The sequence below is a fragment of the Octopus bimaculoides genome, chromosome 1 (genome assembly GCF_001194135.2).
Source record: "Octopus bimaculoides isolate UCB-OBI-ISO-001 chromosome 1, ASM119413v2, whole genome shotgun sequence".
NCBI classification, from domain to species: Eukaryota; Metazoa; Mollusca; class Cephalopoda; order Octopoda; family Octopodidae; genus Octopus; species Octopus bimaculoides.
Genome location: NC_068981.1, coordinates 131719108 through 131735405, shown reverse-complemented (window position 1 = coordinate 131735405; position 16298 = coordinate 131719108). Strand labels below are relative to the sequence as shown.

The window sequence follows — 16298 nt, the reverse complement described above, 5'->3', positions numbered from 1 at the left end:
TATGTTGTTTGAAAGAAGTTTCCGTAAAATTTCATCAAAAGATATCCATTTTCCTGAAAGTTATGAGGGGGGGGGACGGATCGTGTGAATTTTCCGAGTCCTCTCCTCATCCCTTCGGAAAAAATTCCTCAGAAATGTCTTCATAATCGTAATTTGTGCAATTTGGACGGTATTTCTATAAAATTTCATCAATATATATCCATTTTTCTGAAAGTTATGAGGAAAAAATCGGATCTTGTGAATTTTCCGAAAGTCCTCTCCCCTCCCTCACATTCGTTTACGCAATTTTTTTTTTTTCATATTCGTTTTCTACACAGTTTTTAACACGTAGCAGGCTGGGTTAGGTGCACTACAGTTTGGTTGTAGGCACTGGTATAATTCCAAATAAAGGCATGAAAGAATATTTAAGGCTTGAAACATTGACCAACTTATATGTATGTGCCACCACTGCTTGACAACTGGTGTTAATGTATTATGTCCCCACAACTTGACAACTAGCATTGATGTAGTATGTCCCCGTAACTTAGTAAGAGCCCAATAGAATAAGGGTTAACTTGCAGTTTACCATCCTAAAATAGTGAAAGTAAATTGTCCCCAAAATAAATGAGAGTAAATTGCGATAGAAACTGGAAGTTACAATGGTTACATACTAAAATTTCATAACACACATTTGGAATCCGATGGGTGGGTTTCCTATGTGGATCTCAGCAACTTTTATAGTTATAAAGTTCTCGACCAGTCACTCAATTTTGTTGATCAAAATGATAACATCCATAGGTGGACCACAGAAGGGTGATGGATATCGCTAAGAAGAAACTTAGGTGACAATGTGGGATTAGTGGTGATTTATTTATACCATACCTTCATGAGCATGTGCTGCAAAACAAATTTAGAGACCAAGAAAAATTATTATGAATTTCATTTTGGACATCAATGACTGTTATATTTTCCTGTAAGCATGATTGTTGTTATCTTATATAAAATATGGAGGTGCAATGGCCCAGTGGTTAGGGCAGCAGACTCACAGTCATAGGATCGCGGTTTCAATTCCCAGATCGGGCGTTGTGAGTGTTTATTGAGCGAAAACACCTAAAGCTCTACGAGGCTCCGGCAGGGGATGGTGGCGAACCCTGCTGTACTCTGTCACCACAACTTTCTCTCACTCTTACTTCCTGTTTCTGTTGTGCCTGTAATTCAAAGGGGTCAGCCTTGTCACACTGTGTCACACTGAATATCCCCGAGAACTACGTTAAGGGTACATGTGACAGATAAAAAATAAATGTTATTGACAAAAGAAGATGGACAAAACAAACAGGTGAAAGCAGCAGGTAGATAAAGGAAAGGAGGATAAAAATACAGTTGTGGAAGTGTTTTTGGTTTGTAAAATTGGAAAGATTGAAGTATTTGTAGATTTTATAAGTTTTATGAATATGAAAAGGGGTCTTTTCAGTAATTCTGTTGAGTAGATTATTTTTGGAAAATAGAGCATAGGTTTCATGGTTTGCAGTTTCTGAATAAGATTTTTCAATGGAATTGACTAAAGTCCTCCTCTCAAAATTTCTTTCTTACACCTAAATTAAAAACAATTACTTATATAGAAAAGAAATTAAAAACACCTTGCTAACTATCAGCCATTTTGTATTCAAAATGTATACAAAATGGCTGATAGTTAGCAAGGTGGGACACACATAAGACAGAAGAAAGCAAATTAAAAACAATTATTTTTTTTAATTAAAAATTAGAAAGTTATTTACACAGGTAAAATCTACATTAGAGCTTATCAGACTGAGCCATTTGTGAGTTAAGAGTCTTGAGCAAGAACATATTGTAATTCCCATGACAAGATAAATGAACTACTACCACTTTCATTGGCAATACTATATAAGTAATTTCTATATAAATAATTTAATGAAATGATGTTCTCAAAATACATGGTCTTCATTTTTGAATATTAGGAAGAAAAGTTGCAAGATACGATAAGATAAATAGATTTTTCTCCTTCAAATGATGCCATTGATTTCATGGGAGAATATAGTCAATTATATTGATCCCTGTACTTAGCTATTACATATATCAATCATGGAAGTATGGAAAAGCAAATCAAACCTCTCAGAATTTAAATGCAAGTGGTTAAATATACCTCAAGGCTTTTTGTCCATCGCATGAAAGCTTGCACCTATTAACGTTCTTTGAGAAAGTAGTTATAATCAAAATCTTTGTAATCAAGTCACTTTTTGCCTAGATCTTAACCACTGATCTACCACCCACACACACTGATACCAAAAACAGATTCAAGTGAGTTAATGGGTCAGCCATTTTGTGGTCGCTCGATCTGTTAGAAAAATCAGGTAAATTTTCCTAAGTTGTACTCTGCTGTCTTGAAACAGATGTGTTAGATAATGTAGTCAAGGCAACAATATTCCTCAAAATGAATTGAGATTAAGATGAGTTCAATACTTTGACATAAGTCTGCTCAACCACAGCCCATCTGAAATACATATTTAGCTAATCAGGAAGCTTTTATATGGTCATTTGACATCCTAGTAATAGTTGCTATAACTCTTCCAAATCTTACCTACTACCTTAAAGAAATGATACATTAGATGATGTAACCATAGATACACTATGTCTGAAAAACAAATGGGTTGATAAAGGATGACTATGTGAATGGCAATGTGTGTGTGTGTGTGTGCATATAGTTGTGTGTGTTTGTCTCTTTGTCTTGAAATCACTCCATAGTTGTAAACATGTATCACTGTCACACAAGTGGTGTTATTTATTTCCAATCTTCTGTGAAAGATCTGGTTATGGGTAAATATTACCATGCTTAGAAACAGGTAAATCTCCTTCAATGAATTCCATCTAATTCATGTAAACATGCAAAAGTGGACATTAAAACGATAATGATCACACACACACACAAGCATCTATATATATTTTTATGTATATATGGGAGTGTATGTCTATAGACACACACAAATGTATACAAGATGATGGCTATAAGAGTTTGAGCATACTTTTATTGTCTCACCTATTTTGATAGACCTTCCTAGCAGTAATTTTCTCTGTAGCAACACTGCTGTGGGATGTTGTAGAAATGGTATTTGGGTATTTTTTCTTAATGACACCTTGTATCCAAAAGTCACATGCATTTAGATTTGGTGAGCTAGAAGGCTAGACTTGTTTAGGAACAAACAGTGGAGGTTTTACCTTCAGACATCCTGCACACATTTCAAAACATTGTATTGGTGCATAGTTGGGCCACACATACACACACACAAGTACTGTTTAGGTCACCTTATAGCTTGCAAGACTAAAGAACTTCTATGTCAGAGAAGGAGATAAGGAAAAAAGGATAGTGAACGTAGGTGAGATATTTGATAAGTTAAAAGTATGATGGGAGGGATAGGTTTATTGTTGGCATAGGGTGATAGAGGTGAAACTAGCAAACAGTGCTAAGGAAGGGACTAATGGAAGGGTAGGAGAAAGAGTAGTATTAGGAGTAATGGAGTGAGGGAGAGAATAAAAGATTTAAGGATATCTTGCAATATGTATAGACAGGCAGGGATGGATGGAGTGGTGCTGGAAAGATGGGATAAAGATGATGGTGCAAGGAGCTACAGTATATTCTTGGGATAACATGGCCAAGTTGGTGAATAGGAGAGTGTGTGGTAACAGAGGATTAGTAAGAGTAGGTAAAGGTTGTAAGAGCAGGGTTGGTGGTGGAAGTGAATGGTGGACGTCTTAGGTAGATAACAGGTGAATATGGTTAATGGTGTACAAGTGGGGTAGTAAGACTGAGGATGGACAGGAGAAAGTGGCTTGATGGGGAGGGGATGATGAGTGGCAGAACAGAAAGAGGAATGATGAACGTAGTAATGGGTTCTGCTTTCATTAAATACAGCAGTAGAATAATACAGTAGATAGAAATGTGATGGAGGGATAAGGGGTACAGCAGGTGTGTACTTGACAGGGACAAATTAGGCAAAGGACTTAGATATATGCATACACATACTCTCAGCTTCCATCTCTACCACAATTTAACATCAGTTTCATTATGCATGTGTAGGGAATGGGTCTTCTTGAGAATTATATATCTCCAGTCATCTCAGTTTTCAGTCATCTCCTCTGTGAAGTTCAATATTCTGAGATCAGATTTCACCACTTCATACCACATCTTGGGCTTCTTTCTTCCACATGTTCTAGCCATTGTAACTGATTGGAACTTTTCATACAGCTATCCTTATCCATACACATCATATCTCCATACCAACCAGTCTTCTCTCTTGCACACAAATATCTGATTCCTTTTACACTAGGATTTTCTGTACTCCATTGTTCATGCACTTCACACTGAGAGAGAGAGCTTTTGTTATCAACAATGGTAATAACTCGCTGAACTTTCTGTACTCTGTTCTCTAGCTTTTATACTTTGAGAACATCTTCTATTGTTAAGAAGGTTACCTAGATCACAGAGGAGCTTTTCTACTATTGCTAGGTATCCTCCTGCGCATTATTTCCCTTGCACTCTTGGTGCTTATTGCTTCTGTGAAAATGCCACATACAAAGTCTTCTTTCTCTGAAAATTTTCCTATGATTCCACTGCACCCCTTTCGTGTCCTTAGTTTGCATTGGATACACTGTATTGAATTTCTACCCACTCCTTTTTCATATATCAAGCAAAGCCACCTGATGATAGCAGAGTCCCATCTGTTTTCCTGCTTACTAATACTTTAGTTTTTATTAAGTTAATTCTGAGGCCCTTTGATTCCAAGTTTTCCTTCCTTGCCTGGAATTTCTTCTCTAACCCTCCAAAAATTTCAACTTTAAGAACGAGGTCATCAGCATATAGGAGTTTCCATGGACAGCTAGTTTTGAACTCTTCTGTTATGACTTAGAGGACAATGATAAATAGAAGGGGACTGAAAACTGAATCTTGGTTGACCATCACATGCACTCTACATTTTTTCCCATTGCTAGCTCCACTTCACTGACAGTTTCACCCATTTTGCTGACAATTTTCACTCACAAGCCATTCATCCACTAGCTTTTCAGTGACCACCACATTACAGAGCAATGAACTATGTTGAAGGCTATCTCCAGGTTAACAAATGCTAGGTATAGGCACAACTTACGTACTTCTGTAATTGTTTCACTGGGAAGATCACACCAGTAGTACAAAACTGAACTGCATCTTATCTAGGTTATCTTTCTCCCTAAACATGCTTAAACTCTTTCTGTAACTTTCATGGTCTGGTCCAGCAATTTGATATCTCTGTAATTACCTCTTTCTAAGGCTTTTTCACTTTTGCCCATATAACAAATGACTATGATATTGTTACATACTGACATTGCACATTCAGTGGAGCATGCTACCTTCATTTCCTTCTAATCTCCTTATATTTTCTGTATCCACAGTCTATGTTTCACTATCATGTAATTTCTACACAAGTATCATAGTCCGCTTTCATTCTGAGAGAGAGACTTTCTGTTACCAATAGAGGTAATAGCAGGTTATATATGGGACACGTTTAAATCATATCATCTAGCAGTTCTGGCACTCACAATATTTGGAGTGTAGGCAAGGCAAGGCAAGGCAGCATTTCCAGCTCTTCAAGTTCCTCAAGTTTGTGCTTAGTCACATTGGCAGTGTATTCTGGTGCATTGTTATGCTGTAAGATTGTGTGTCTTTGATTAGCCAATGATAGGTAGGGGCTTTTAAAACATCATATACTCACTGCAGTTGTTGAAGTTAGAACTCACAGCAAGACCATCTGGGACAAGCTTAAAGTGCAACACCCCTTTGAAATTCCACCAAATACACATGTTCAAACCACCCTTGTTTGACAGCAAATTCTGGATGAAACTACTGGTTTCTCTTATTATGGTTATGAAAATAGATAAACTTTCCATCCCCAGTTGCAACTCAGTGCCAAAAACGAGCATCTCAGGGATTTGCCAGCAATTGTTTCCAAATGTTCATATGTTGTAGAACCTGGTCATTGGTCAGTTCATGAGGAACATCTTGACAGTATTTGTTCACAAAGTCAGGCTTATGGATGTGTTGATTGATGGTGCTTTGTGAAGGACCAAGTTCTTCTAACAGTGTACAAGTGCTTGTGCCTGACTGTCATTTAATTTCAAGCAAGGCCTCATCATCTACAACAGAAAGTCTTCCTGACCTTGGTTTGTCTTTGAGGCTGCTGACACCTTCCTTGAAATGTCTGAACCAGTTTTGTGCCACATGTTTGTTGACTGTTGCTAGGATTTCCACATCATTAAAATCTTTTGCTGGTACCCTTGCACTCAGTCCTTTTTTCCACATGTATCATAAAACGTCTCTAATTGCAATTTTTTCACTACTCATTATCACATCTGTAAAATAAAAAAAAAAAATTAATGTTTATATGCTGCATATGAAAACAAAGAACAAACAATTCAGCAATCAGTTGGACAAATTGTATCAAATCAATGACATAACATGGAGATACAAGTCGCCAAAAATCATCAGTGAAAATTTGAAAAAACTTTTGACTCAAGCTGATACACACACACACACACACATGATGGTCTTCTTTCAGTTTCCATCTATAATATAAACTCACAGGGCTATAAGAGAAGACATTTGCCCAAGGCATGCAGTGAGATTGAATCTGAAACCATGTGGTTGGGAAGCAAGCTTCTTACGACATGGGCATACCTACATTTATACATACATACATATATATATTTAGAAGGTTGTTTGTTATGGTTGGTTAGAGAGTGACCATTAGTTTTGCACCTATAAAGCACTTAGCTGTATAGGTGACTTGTCAGATTCAAATATTTTGGGTGTTATCCCCCTTACATCGGTTCCAGCAATTCAACAGTGACTACTTTCGAAATTAGTAGCAATTTCCTAGGCTGCAAATGGAGAATTCCTTGTTTGCAACAGGAATTTCCTCTGATGAGGGCATTGACCAAGCACTTCATTTTTGGAGTTTAAAAAGGGCCCTGGATCAAGTGAGTTTTCCAGGATCCTTGCTCTTTTGGCTTACATTATTTTCTCCCATTGAGATATGGCCCTGGCTGTTCTAGGAGCCTCCATTTAATAAGGTTTTGTGTACTCTCCTCTTTTAAATGCCATACGTAGCTGGCAAGGGATATGATGCTGCACCTCTCTGGTATCCTAAAAGAGGACCTGTGGTTATTCAGACACAATGAAACCAACATATTTCCTTGTCTGTGCGCTTGTCCTGATGGTTACAGCTGCTGTTATTGCTGTCGTTAACACTAACGATGTTGTTGTCACAGCTGGGTCTGATGCTGGTGTTGACGCTGTTGTTGCTGCTGCCTCTTGCGCTGTTGCTATTGTTGGGAATGATCATTGTGTTGCAGTTGCTACTGCTATAGCTGCCACTGCTGAGTATATTGCTGGTGCTGTTGTTGGCATTGCTGCTTGACATGCTGCTGCTGCAATTACTGTTGCTGTTGTTATCAGCAGACGTGTTGTTGGTGCTGTTGTGTTGCTAGTGCTGGTCACCACCTCAGCTTCCTATACCACACCCTTGGAATGGCATCGACTCACCCCCTCCACTGAGCATTCATTGTAAACCCTACAATGAATGATTCTGTTCATGGTTTAGGGGTGCTCACTAATATTTTTTTAAAGCTGAGTGCACAACAGAAAGAGACACTGAAGTTGTGTCTGTTAAACAAACACCCAAATGTGTGTGATTGTGAAGTGTTTGTCCATTAAGCTAAGGAATATACTTCCCATGCAAGTCTTGACATTGAGCAAGAATGGTGGGGCAAACCAAATAACTTCACAGTAGCATTTCTTTTTGCAGGTTCTAGGGCTCGGCTTATAGGAGATGCAATCCTTAAACCCAATGGACACCAAAGCCTCATTATAATAGAGGACTGTGGTGTCGAAAATTTCTTGACTGGAGGACAGGGTTGAAATCCTCTTGCTGACATCCTTTACTAGGGTCACGAATATGATAGGTGGGTGGTAAGAGGCTGTGTTAATGTGTGACAGCCTTTCATTTGGTTTGCAGTAGAATCTGTATGAAATATTTACACATCTTCTACGTTTTGTAATATGTGTATCTAAACGTGTATATATATATATATATATATATATATATATGTATGTATGTACATATATTTATGCATATACATTTATGTGTGTGTGTGTGTGTGTAGCACAGAAGTGTGCTGGAAGGCATGACATATAATCAAAGTTTTGAGCTCAGTAAAAAGTTCTACACTCCACTCCTATACCCTGTGTGGTTAGATGAAAGCCATGAAACCTCTGGATAGGCTAACATGTGGAATTCAAACTCTTTTATATTAATAATAAACACAGAAAATAATGTTGTTGCTGTTGCTATCATTAAGGCTACGTTGCCTTGAGGTTATTTAATTTTTGTATTATACATTGTTATACTAACATTGTACTTGCCAGAAATTTTGTAAAGTTTTTGTGAACGGTATATATTATGGAAATATAAATTTGAATAGAAAAATATCTTATGTAACAATTCCTAAGTTTTCCTTGACCTTGCAATCATCATACTGTAATTTTGAGCTTTTCTTTCTTGTTCTCTTTGATTAGCTTTCTTTTTGCAAGCCAATGACTGCCTTCTTTCTTTAAAACCTTCCATATGTTTACAAAATTGTTACTTTTGGAGGCACTTTATACAGGTAATTAGTTGCTTCCTCTTGAAGCACATCTTATGTCATTATTACAATCAATATGTAGTCTCAGTTGCTGCTGTATGTCAGTCAAAATACGAATTAAAATTGAGAATTACGGAGATATTATTTGCAGAGTTATTGTATAACAAAACAGGAAAAGGGAAATTTTTTGGCATTATTTATTCTCCATTGCATGTACGCGTTTCATTTGCTAATAGGAATTACGAAGATTTATATGTTAGATAGATGTGGTGTTATGAGCCAGGCTGTGTTGTAGGGAAGGACCTAAAGAGAGGGAGTACACACGTCCTGTCAGAAATGGGGCCTGTGGGTCCCACCAGAAGGGCCACAGTGGGCATGCGGGGTTGGCAAGGTGCGAGTAGTCAGTTGGTGGTGGACAGCATACAAGAGCAGACGTGTTAGACAGTACATCAGCAGACAGAGCACGTAGACGTTGTGAGTGACCCTTCCAGATCGAGACAGAGCATGTGGACATTGTGAGCGGCCCTTCCAGTTCAACAGGTAAGACTACCGCAATTCTCTCTTTGCTCCCGTCTTTTTCCTCCTTCACATCACAAGCTGTTTTAGCTTAAAAAAACAAAAAATGATGGGTATGATCCATGTTTTGAACGAGATGATTAGGCTATTTTGCAGCAGGGGAGATGTTGCCGCTTGGCTGCAAAAATTTAGTTGGTGGCAAGGCTCCATGGTATAGATGACCTAGCAAGTTTCATACTGTTGTACCTTGATGGATTGGCGTTGGCGCTATACCTGGAAATGGAGAAGGACCAGTTAAGTGCAGAAAAAATAGAAGTCCGGCTGATGGAAGCTTTTACAGAAGGGCCATTTATGGCATATGGTTGACTGGGGAAAGTGAAGTGGATGGGTGAACAGGTTGATGTGTTTGCTAACGAAATCAGGAGATTGGCCAGACTTGCGGGATACAGGGACGACGCATTGGAACAAACAGTTAAATTAGCATTTCTGACAGGATTTCCTGACCATGTGTCGGTCAAACTGCAAAAGCTGCCGAATATTCACTCTATGGCAATGGGAGAGGTAATATCTCGGGCCAGAGTCATTGTCTCATGTTGCAGGAAGACATCTTTAGCAGTGACTGCAACAAGAAGGGGTCAAACAAAGAACGGCAGAGAGGGGTCAAACAAGGAACGTGTGCGACTCTTCAAAGGGCAGTTTTTTCAGTGTGAGTGTTCGCATATGGTGAGAGACTACAAGGAACCCAGGCCTGGAGTAATTTGCTATCGATGCAGACAAACAGGCCACATCACTAGTGAATGCGTTCTGGGAAACACAGTAAGAGAGACTACTGCACTGGTAGTCATCCTGTCAAAAGAATAGAGGCATGTATACAGTCGTTGCCAGTAATAGATGTCGTGGTGAATGGAAAGATGTCATGAGCCCTCGTGGACAGAGGCTGCTCAACAATCCTAATGACTCCGGAAGTGGTGGAAGAATGGAGTGGAGTGAGTAGTGTAAGGGCTGTTGATGGTACAGAAGTTGAATGCAGAGGAAGTAGCGATGTAGTGATGGGGATGGACACCATTGTCCGTTTGGGAGGTGTCACGGTCAATGAAGCCGGTATAACGTTCGGTGATGCAGGGATGTTATGTGAGTCCGTGACAGGAGAGTGGTGAGAGCTGCGAAGAAAAATATGCTGCACACACCATTACAGACAAGGCTTTCCGGGTTGTGCTTGATGGCTGGCAGTGGACAGTGGAATGGTACTGGAAGGGAGATCCTCTGATGTTGAAAAATGCAGTAGGTTGCTATCAGCATACCCCGGAAGGGGATGCCAGAAGCGAGTTCGAGGGAGAGGAGGAACGGTGGATCAAAGGAGGCATTCTGATCCCTTGGAAGGAGAAAGTGGAGAGTGGAGTGCTACCACTGATGGCAGTGGTGCAGCCGACAAAGCATAAAGTCAGGCCAGTATTAGATTTCTGAGAGCTGAACAACCATGTATTGTACCATATGAGTGGCGAAGCCACAGACATTTGCAGCAAAATCTTGAGAGAGTGGAGGCAAATGACAGGGGCCTCCACAATCATCAATTTGAAGTTGGCATACCTGCAGCTGCATGTGACTGACAGACTGTGGAAATATCAGCTAGTAAGGTATAAGGGTCAGACATACTGCCTGACCAGGTTGGGATTCGGGCTAAATTCGGCACTGAAGATTAGAGCAACGATTCTCAAAACAATCCTAGGAAAGGCAGGCAAAGTGAAAAGAGCCACCAATTCCTATATTGATGACATCCTGGTGGACGAGAGCATAGTGTTGGCAAAGGAGGTCATAAGCCATTTGACCAGTTTTGGGCTAACTACCAAACCGCTGGAGGCGGTGGAAGGAGGCGCTGCACTGGGACTCAAGCTATGGAGAGACAAGGCCAGCGCGTTGGTGTTTTGGAGAGGGAATGAGATCCCAGAACTGAACTCCAAGACGAGTAGACGAGAACTGTTTTCTGTGTGTGGGAAGCTGCTGGGACACTACCCGATTGCAGGATGACTCCGGACAGCATGCAGCTTCATCAAGAGGTGAGCTGAAGGAGTGAGGTGGAGTGACAACATGGGTGAGATGACAATTGCCATGATGCAAGAAGTCTTGGAGAGAGTGATGGCAGAGGACCCAGTAAGAAGAAACTGGTATGTGCCCAAATTGAAGAATAGGATCATGTGGTGTGATGCCAGCAACATAGCAACAGGAATTGTCCTGGAAATTGGAGGTTTCATGGTGGAGGATGTGGCCTGGCTCAAGAAGAAGGACGACTGCAATCACATCAACGTGGTGGAGCTGGATGTCGTGTTGAAGGGGCTAAACCTGGCCCTGAGGTGGGGGCTGTGTGCCATCAAGATCCAGACCAATTTGGCCACTGTACTTAGATGGGTGGGATCAGTGGTCACCAGCAAGTGGAGGGTGCGAACCAAAGGGGGTGCAGAGATATCATTTGTGAATTCTGGGTGAGCTAGCTGCCAAGTTTGACCTGAGGCTGAGTATGGTTTTTGTGCCCTCTGAGAGGAATAGAGTGGTCATCCTGATCAGAATAAAGAAACCCTGGTTGCAGGTGCTGGAGGATCTGGAGCAAGGAGTGGCTGCAGTGTGTTGACTGAGAGACTCGGAGCTGAGGAGACTGTATACCATGCATCACATGGGGACCCTGTTCCTAACCAGGAAAGTTGGCTCTGACACAACCAGGCAGAATGTGCAGAGAGTAGTTGGGAGCTGTGACAGGTGCCAGTCCATTGATCCTGCTCTGGGTGTGCATGAGGCAGGAAGAATTTCAGTGGAACACAACTGGAAACAACTGGCAGTGGACGTGACACACTACCGGCAGGGGGACACACCTCTCGATGGTCGATTGTGGACCAGGGCAGTTGGCCATGGTGGTGGGGGGAATAAAGAAAGATGGGAACCATGGAGGAAACCACAAGAATACTAAATGAGATATTCCTAGAACGAGGCCCTGTGGATGAGCTGCTTGTGGACAACAGCACTGTGTTTCACTCGGAGATGCTGGGGAAAATGTTCAATGAGTGGCATGTTAGCCGTTTCTTCAGGGTGGCATACCGGCCAAGTGGCAATGGGGTTGTGGAGAGGCGTCATCACACCATCAAGATCATAGCAGAGAGTAGCCACATCTCACCGGTCGAGGCCGTTTTTTGGTATAATATGTCCCTCAGGTCAGAACAGGCTGAGGAGTCAGTGTCACACAGGGCAATAATCAAGTATGAGTGGAGACATCCATGTACCACATCACTGCAACCTGCAGAAGAGAAAGTGCATACCTTTGTGCAGGTCATGGAAGAAGTCTGGGTTAAACCCCCCAAATGCGTGGTGCACATCACAATGGGGAAAGGGGACAATAACCTTTGTAAATTCGAGGAACAATGTGTCCATAGATGGCATGCCATGTCATGTTTTGGATGTGTGCAGGATCATCACTGCAATGGAGGATGGAGTCAACAATAAAGGACAAGATGACAAAGCTGGCAGCAACATGCTAGGAACTGAGGCCAGTCCTGAAGTCCCATGGTGGTCGCAGGGTAGTTTCTAGGTTTGGTGTTTTGAAACCAGCAAGTGCTTCCTCCTTCAACCTATTTTAATTCTCTCTCTCTCTCTCCCGTTCAGTATAATACCTCATTCTTCAGCTGATATGCCTAAAGTGTGATGGCGACCAAGAAATACAAATGGGACATGTAACTTGGCCTTTTGTATGTAGCGATTCCTTCCCAAGCTCAAGTGGGAAAATCAGGAATCGATTACATTGTTTTTGTCATACATAATTTATATATACTTCAGTTTCTTACTTCTTTATTGCCCACAAGGGGCTAAACATAGAGGGGACAAACAAGGACAAACAAAGGGATTAAGTCGATTACATCGACCCTAGTGCATAACTGGTACTTAATTTATCGACCCCGAAAGGATGAAAGGCAAAGTCGACCTCGGCGGAATTTGAACTCAGAACGTAAAGACACGAAATACCACTAGGCATTTCGCCCGGCGTGCTAACGATTCTGCCAGCTCGCCGCTTTCAGTTTCTTACTGAAACATTTTCTCACTTGTGTGTTCATTTGAGAATTCTTTTCTTTCTTATAATCAACATAATTAACATTACAAATCATTTGACAGTATAGAGAATTTGCAAATATCAGTAAATTGATAACACAGTGCTCAGGCGAAGACTTATAAATAACTAAGAGAATGACAAAGTTTATATGCTTGGAGATGAAATTCTAGATCAGTGATTCCCAAAGTGGGCGTTATTGCCCCCACTCGGGCAGTGCAAAAGTTCCAAGAGGGCGTTGAGGAAAAATGGGGCGATAATGAGGGTAGCGATTCATGTAAAAAGTGGGGCTATAATGGCATAATGATTCATGTAAAAGTAACAAAATAATGGGTTCATTAGGTTGTGAAACACAATTGCTTTGAATTTGCTTCAGAAAGAGGTCTATGTTTGTGATGGTTAGTTGGGGGTGGGGCGCTAGGAATGTGGAGTGGGTGTCAAGAGGGGCGGCAGCCCGAAAAAGTTTGGGAACCACTGTTCTAGATGGAGAAATACTTACTATTCATTTTGAATAAAACTTCAACACATCTTGAGAGAAAATAGATTTACGCTTCAGAACCATTGGATTTCGAACGTAGCATGAATATGTATCCAACCGACTGTATAGAAGTGTGAGCGCACTGCTTTCTCCAAAGTATCAAGATTGTTTGAACTATGAATCTCAAGCAAGAATTCTGTTTAGGAAACTTTCTTTAAAAAGTTTGTTCTTATACTACTGCTTACGATTTTCAAATAGTGGTTAATGTTGTCAAGCCAACGTTATTTCGAATTAGTGCTATGATGTTACAGTAGCTAAAAATTGTAAAGATAAACTGTATTTGTAAATTGAAAAATGAAAAGTATTTAGGACTTGACAAGGAACGTTTTTGTATAGCGAGAGAGTTCAAGTTTTATCGTCCCACGCCCAAACCCACTTTGTACCCATTCAAAATATTGAATATGTGTTGAAAATAAATAGTACTTTCAGTTTTACATGGGGTCATCTCAACTGAAACCACACACACACACAAACTTATTTTTATATTGCTTCTGTGTCAGAAATGGAAATTGCCTAGATATTTCATTCGCTTTAAATATATGATAGAATAACATCTGGATATAGTAACAGTAAAGTAGTGTGCAATCATAATAAAAAAACATCTTGATAAGCTACGCTAACACATTTTATATAAATAGCTCATCTTCAACATTGAAAAAAATATTCAGTAATTTGAAAAAAAAGGAGAAAATTTGCGTATTTTGCATCGTGAATGGAATATTTAGATAAAACAAAGTGTAGTTAATGTTATAGTAACTGGAGATGTTTATTTAAATCAATTTTTAAAAATGAAAAACTGATAAATAACTTTAAATTACTAAACGAGGAACATGAATTGTCAAATAAAGTGAAAGCATCCCAGTAAAAATTTGAGTTGATACACATTTCGTTTGACACCGTTTTGTATGAAATTGAGGTACAACATGGCGCATTGACATTGTTTATCTTAACTCTTTGGAAGAAATTTATCAACTTTGTTCTTGGAGAACACTTAAACACCATGTTACCCGGGGTTGGTGTCTTCGGGACCACCGCTACTATTCAATCATTTGTACCCATTCTCAAAGTATGCGGTTTTCCCGTCGTTGCATTATGGGGCAGTGAAAACTTAGATGCTCGAACATTAGCTGCCGAGCTGGACATTCCATTTAGCACCCACAAAGTCGATGATGTACTATTACGAAAAGATGTCGATCTTGTAGTTATTGGTTGCCCACCTCATAGCCAGTCTTACATTGCTGTTAAAGCACTTGGCATTGGTAAACATGTGCTCTGCAGTTCTCCGTCCGGACCTATGCAGCTGAATGCCTTACTCATGGTAAAAGCAGCTCGTTATTATCCCAGACTTATGTCACTTATGTGTTATGGTCTTCGTTTCTTGCCAACTATAGTTAAAATGAAAAAAATTATCGAAGACGGTTGCCTTGGAAATATTACCATTTGTGAAGTGAAGGTTCACTATGGAGGATTACCGAAAGAAAAATACGATTGGATGTGCGACGAAGGAATGGGTGGCGGAGTTCTGAATACCTTTGGAAGTAACATAATTGATGTTATAACTTTTTTGACTTCGGAACGGGCCGTTCGTGTTCACGGCATGCTCAAAACTTACACAAAACAAACACAAAACATCAAAGGAATTAGAGAAATTACAAGCGATGACTTTTGCACTTTCCAGATGGAGCTTGATAAAGGTGCCTGTGTAAATGTTACTCTAAATTCTCATATAACTGGACAATTTGTACAAGAGATTCTTGTCTGTGGCCGGAAAGGACGGTTGATAGCTCGTGGTTCGGACTTATACGAACAAAGATTAAATGCCACACGAGAATCTCTAATTCATTTTGATCCTATAAAAGAAGAGGAGAGATATGGCATTTCTCCAAAAGCACGAACTGAAATACCAAGTCCTTATCTCAAAGGACTAATTCATATGATTGAAGCTGTCAAGGATGCTTTCGAGAAAGAAGAGGAGAGGCAAAACTGGCATCCTGAACCCGTAGCGTCTGCTTCAAACTTTGAAGATGCGCTTTATGTACAGGCAGTTGTAGATGCCATACGTAAATCAAACAAGACTAAACAGTGGACTAAAGTTGACGTTTCCGTTAATGAACCAGAACCTGAGCCTAATAGTAACAGTATGTCACTAGATTACGTGAGACGAAGCACTATCTTTTTGCATTGATCTCTCTCTCTCTCTCTCTCTCTTTTTTTTTTTTTTAAACAGGAACGTTAAATTCCTTGTTTTCACTCCTTAGAAGCAACCGCCCATTGCCCGTCAGTGTATATAAACATTGTAACTTTCATATATATATATATATATATATATATATATATATAAACGACTAAAAACATTAATGTCATAAAAAAACAAACTGTTTGAAAAAAAAATGTTGAAAAGGAAAGATTGTTATTCCTGTGTCTCTTCTTTTTAGCCAAGATGCATTAATAACTTGAACCGTATCCCTAACTTATGTTCTACTGCAAAGGACCAAG

General features: G+C 39.9%; 2 protein-coding genes across 3 annotated transcripts in view; one reads left to right on the top strand and one right to left on the bottom strand.

Moving 5' to 3' along the window:
* LOC106882617 (CCR4-NOT transcription complex subunit 10) overlaps positions 1-16298 on the bottom strand; it is a 59806-nt gene that overhangs the window by 40665 nt on the left and 2843 nt on the right. The window contains exon 2 of one of the 2 annotated variants that reach the window (XM_052970699.1): positions 5739-6375. The gene's annotated coding sequence lies outside the window, so the exon portion shown is untranslated. Of the gene's footprint in view, positions 1-3031; positions 3716-5738; positions 6376-16298 lie in introns of those variants that run through there. The other variant, XM_052970704.1, reaches the window with a different exon arrangement.
* Positions 14622-16292, top strand: LOC106882626 (glucose-fructose oxidoreductase domain-containing protein 1). Its single transcript, XM_014933369.2, has one exon. It carries the CDS (start codon positions 14803-14805, stop codon positions 15985-15987), a length of 1185 nt encoding a protein of 394 aa, XP_014788855.1. The 5' UTR covers positions 14622-14802; the 3' UTR covers positions 15988-16292.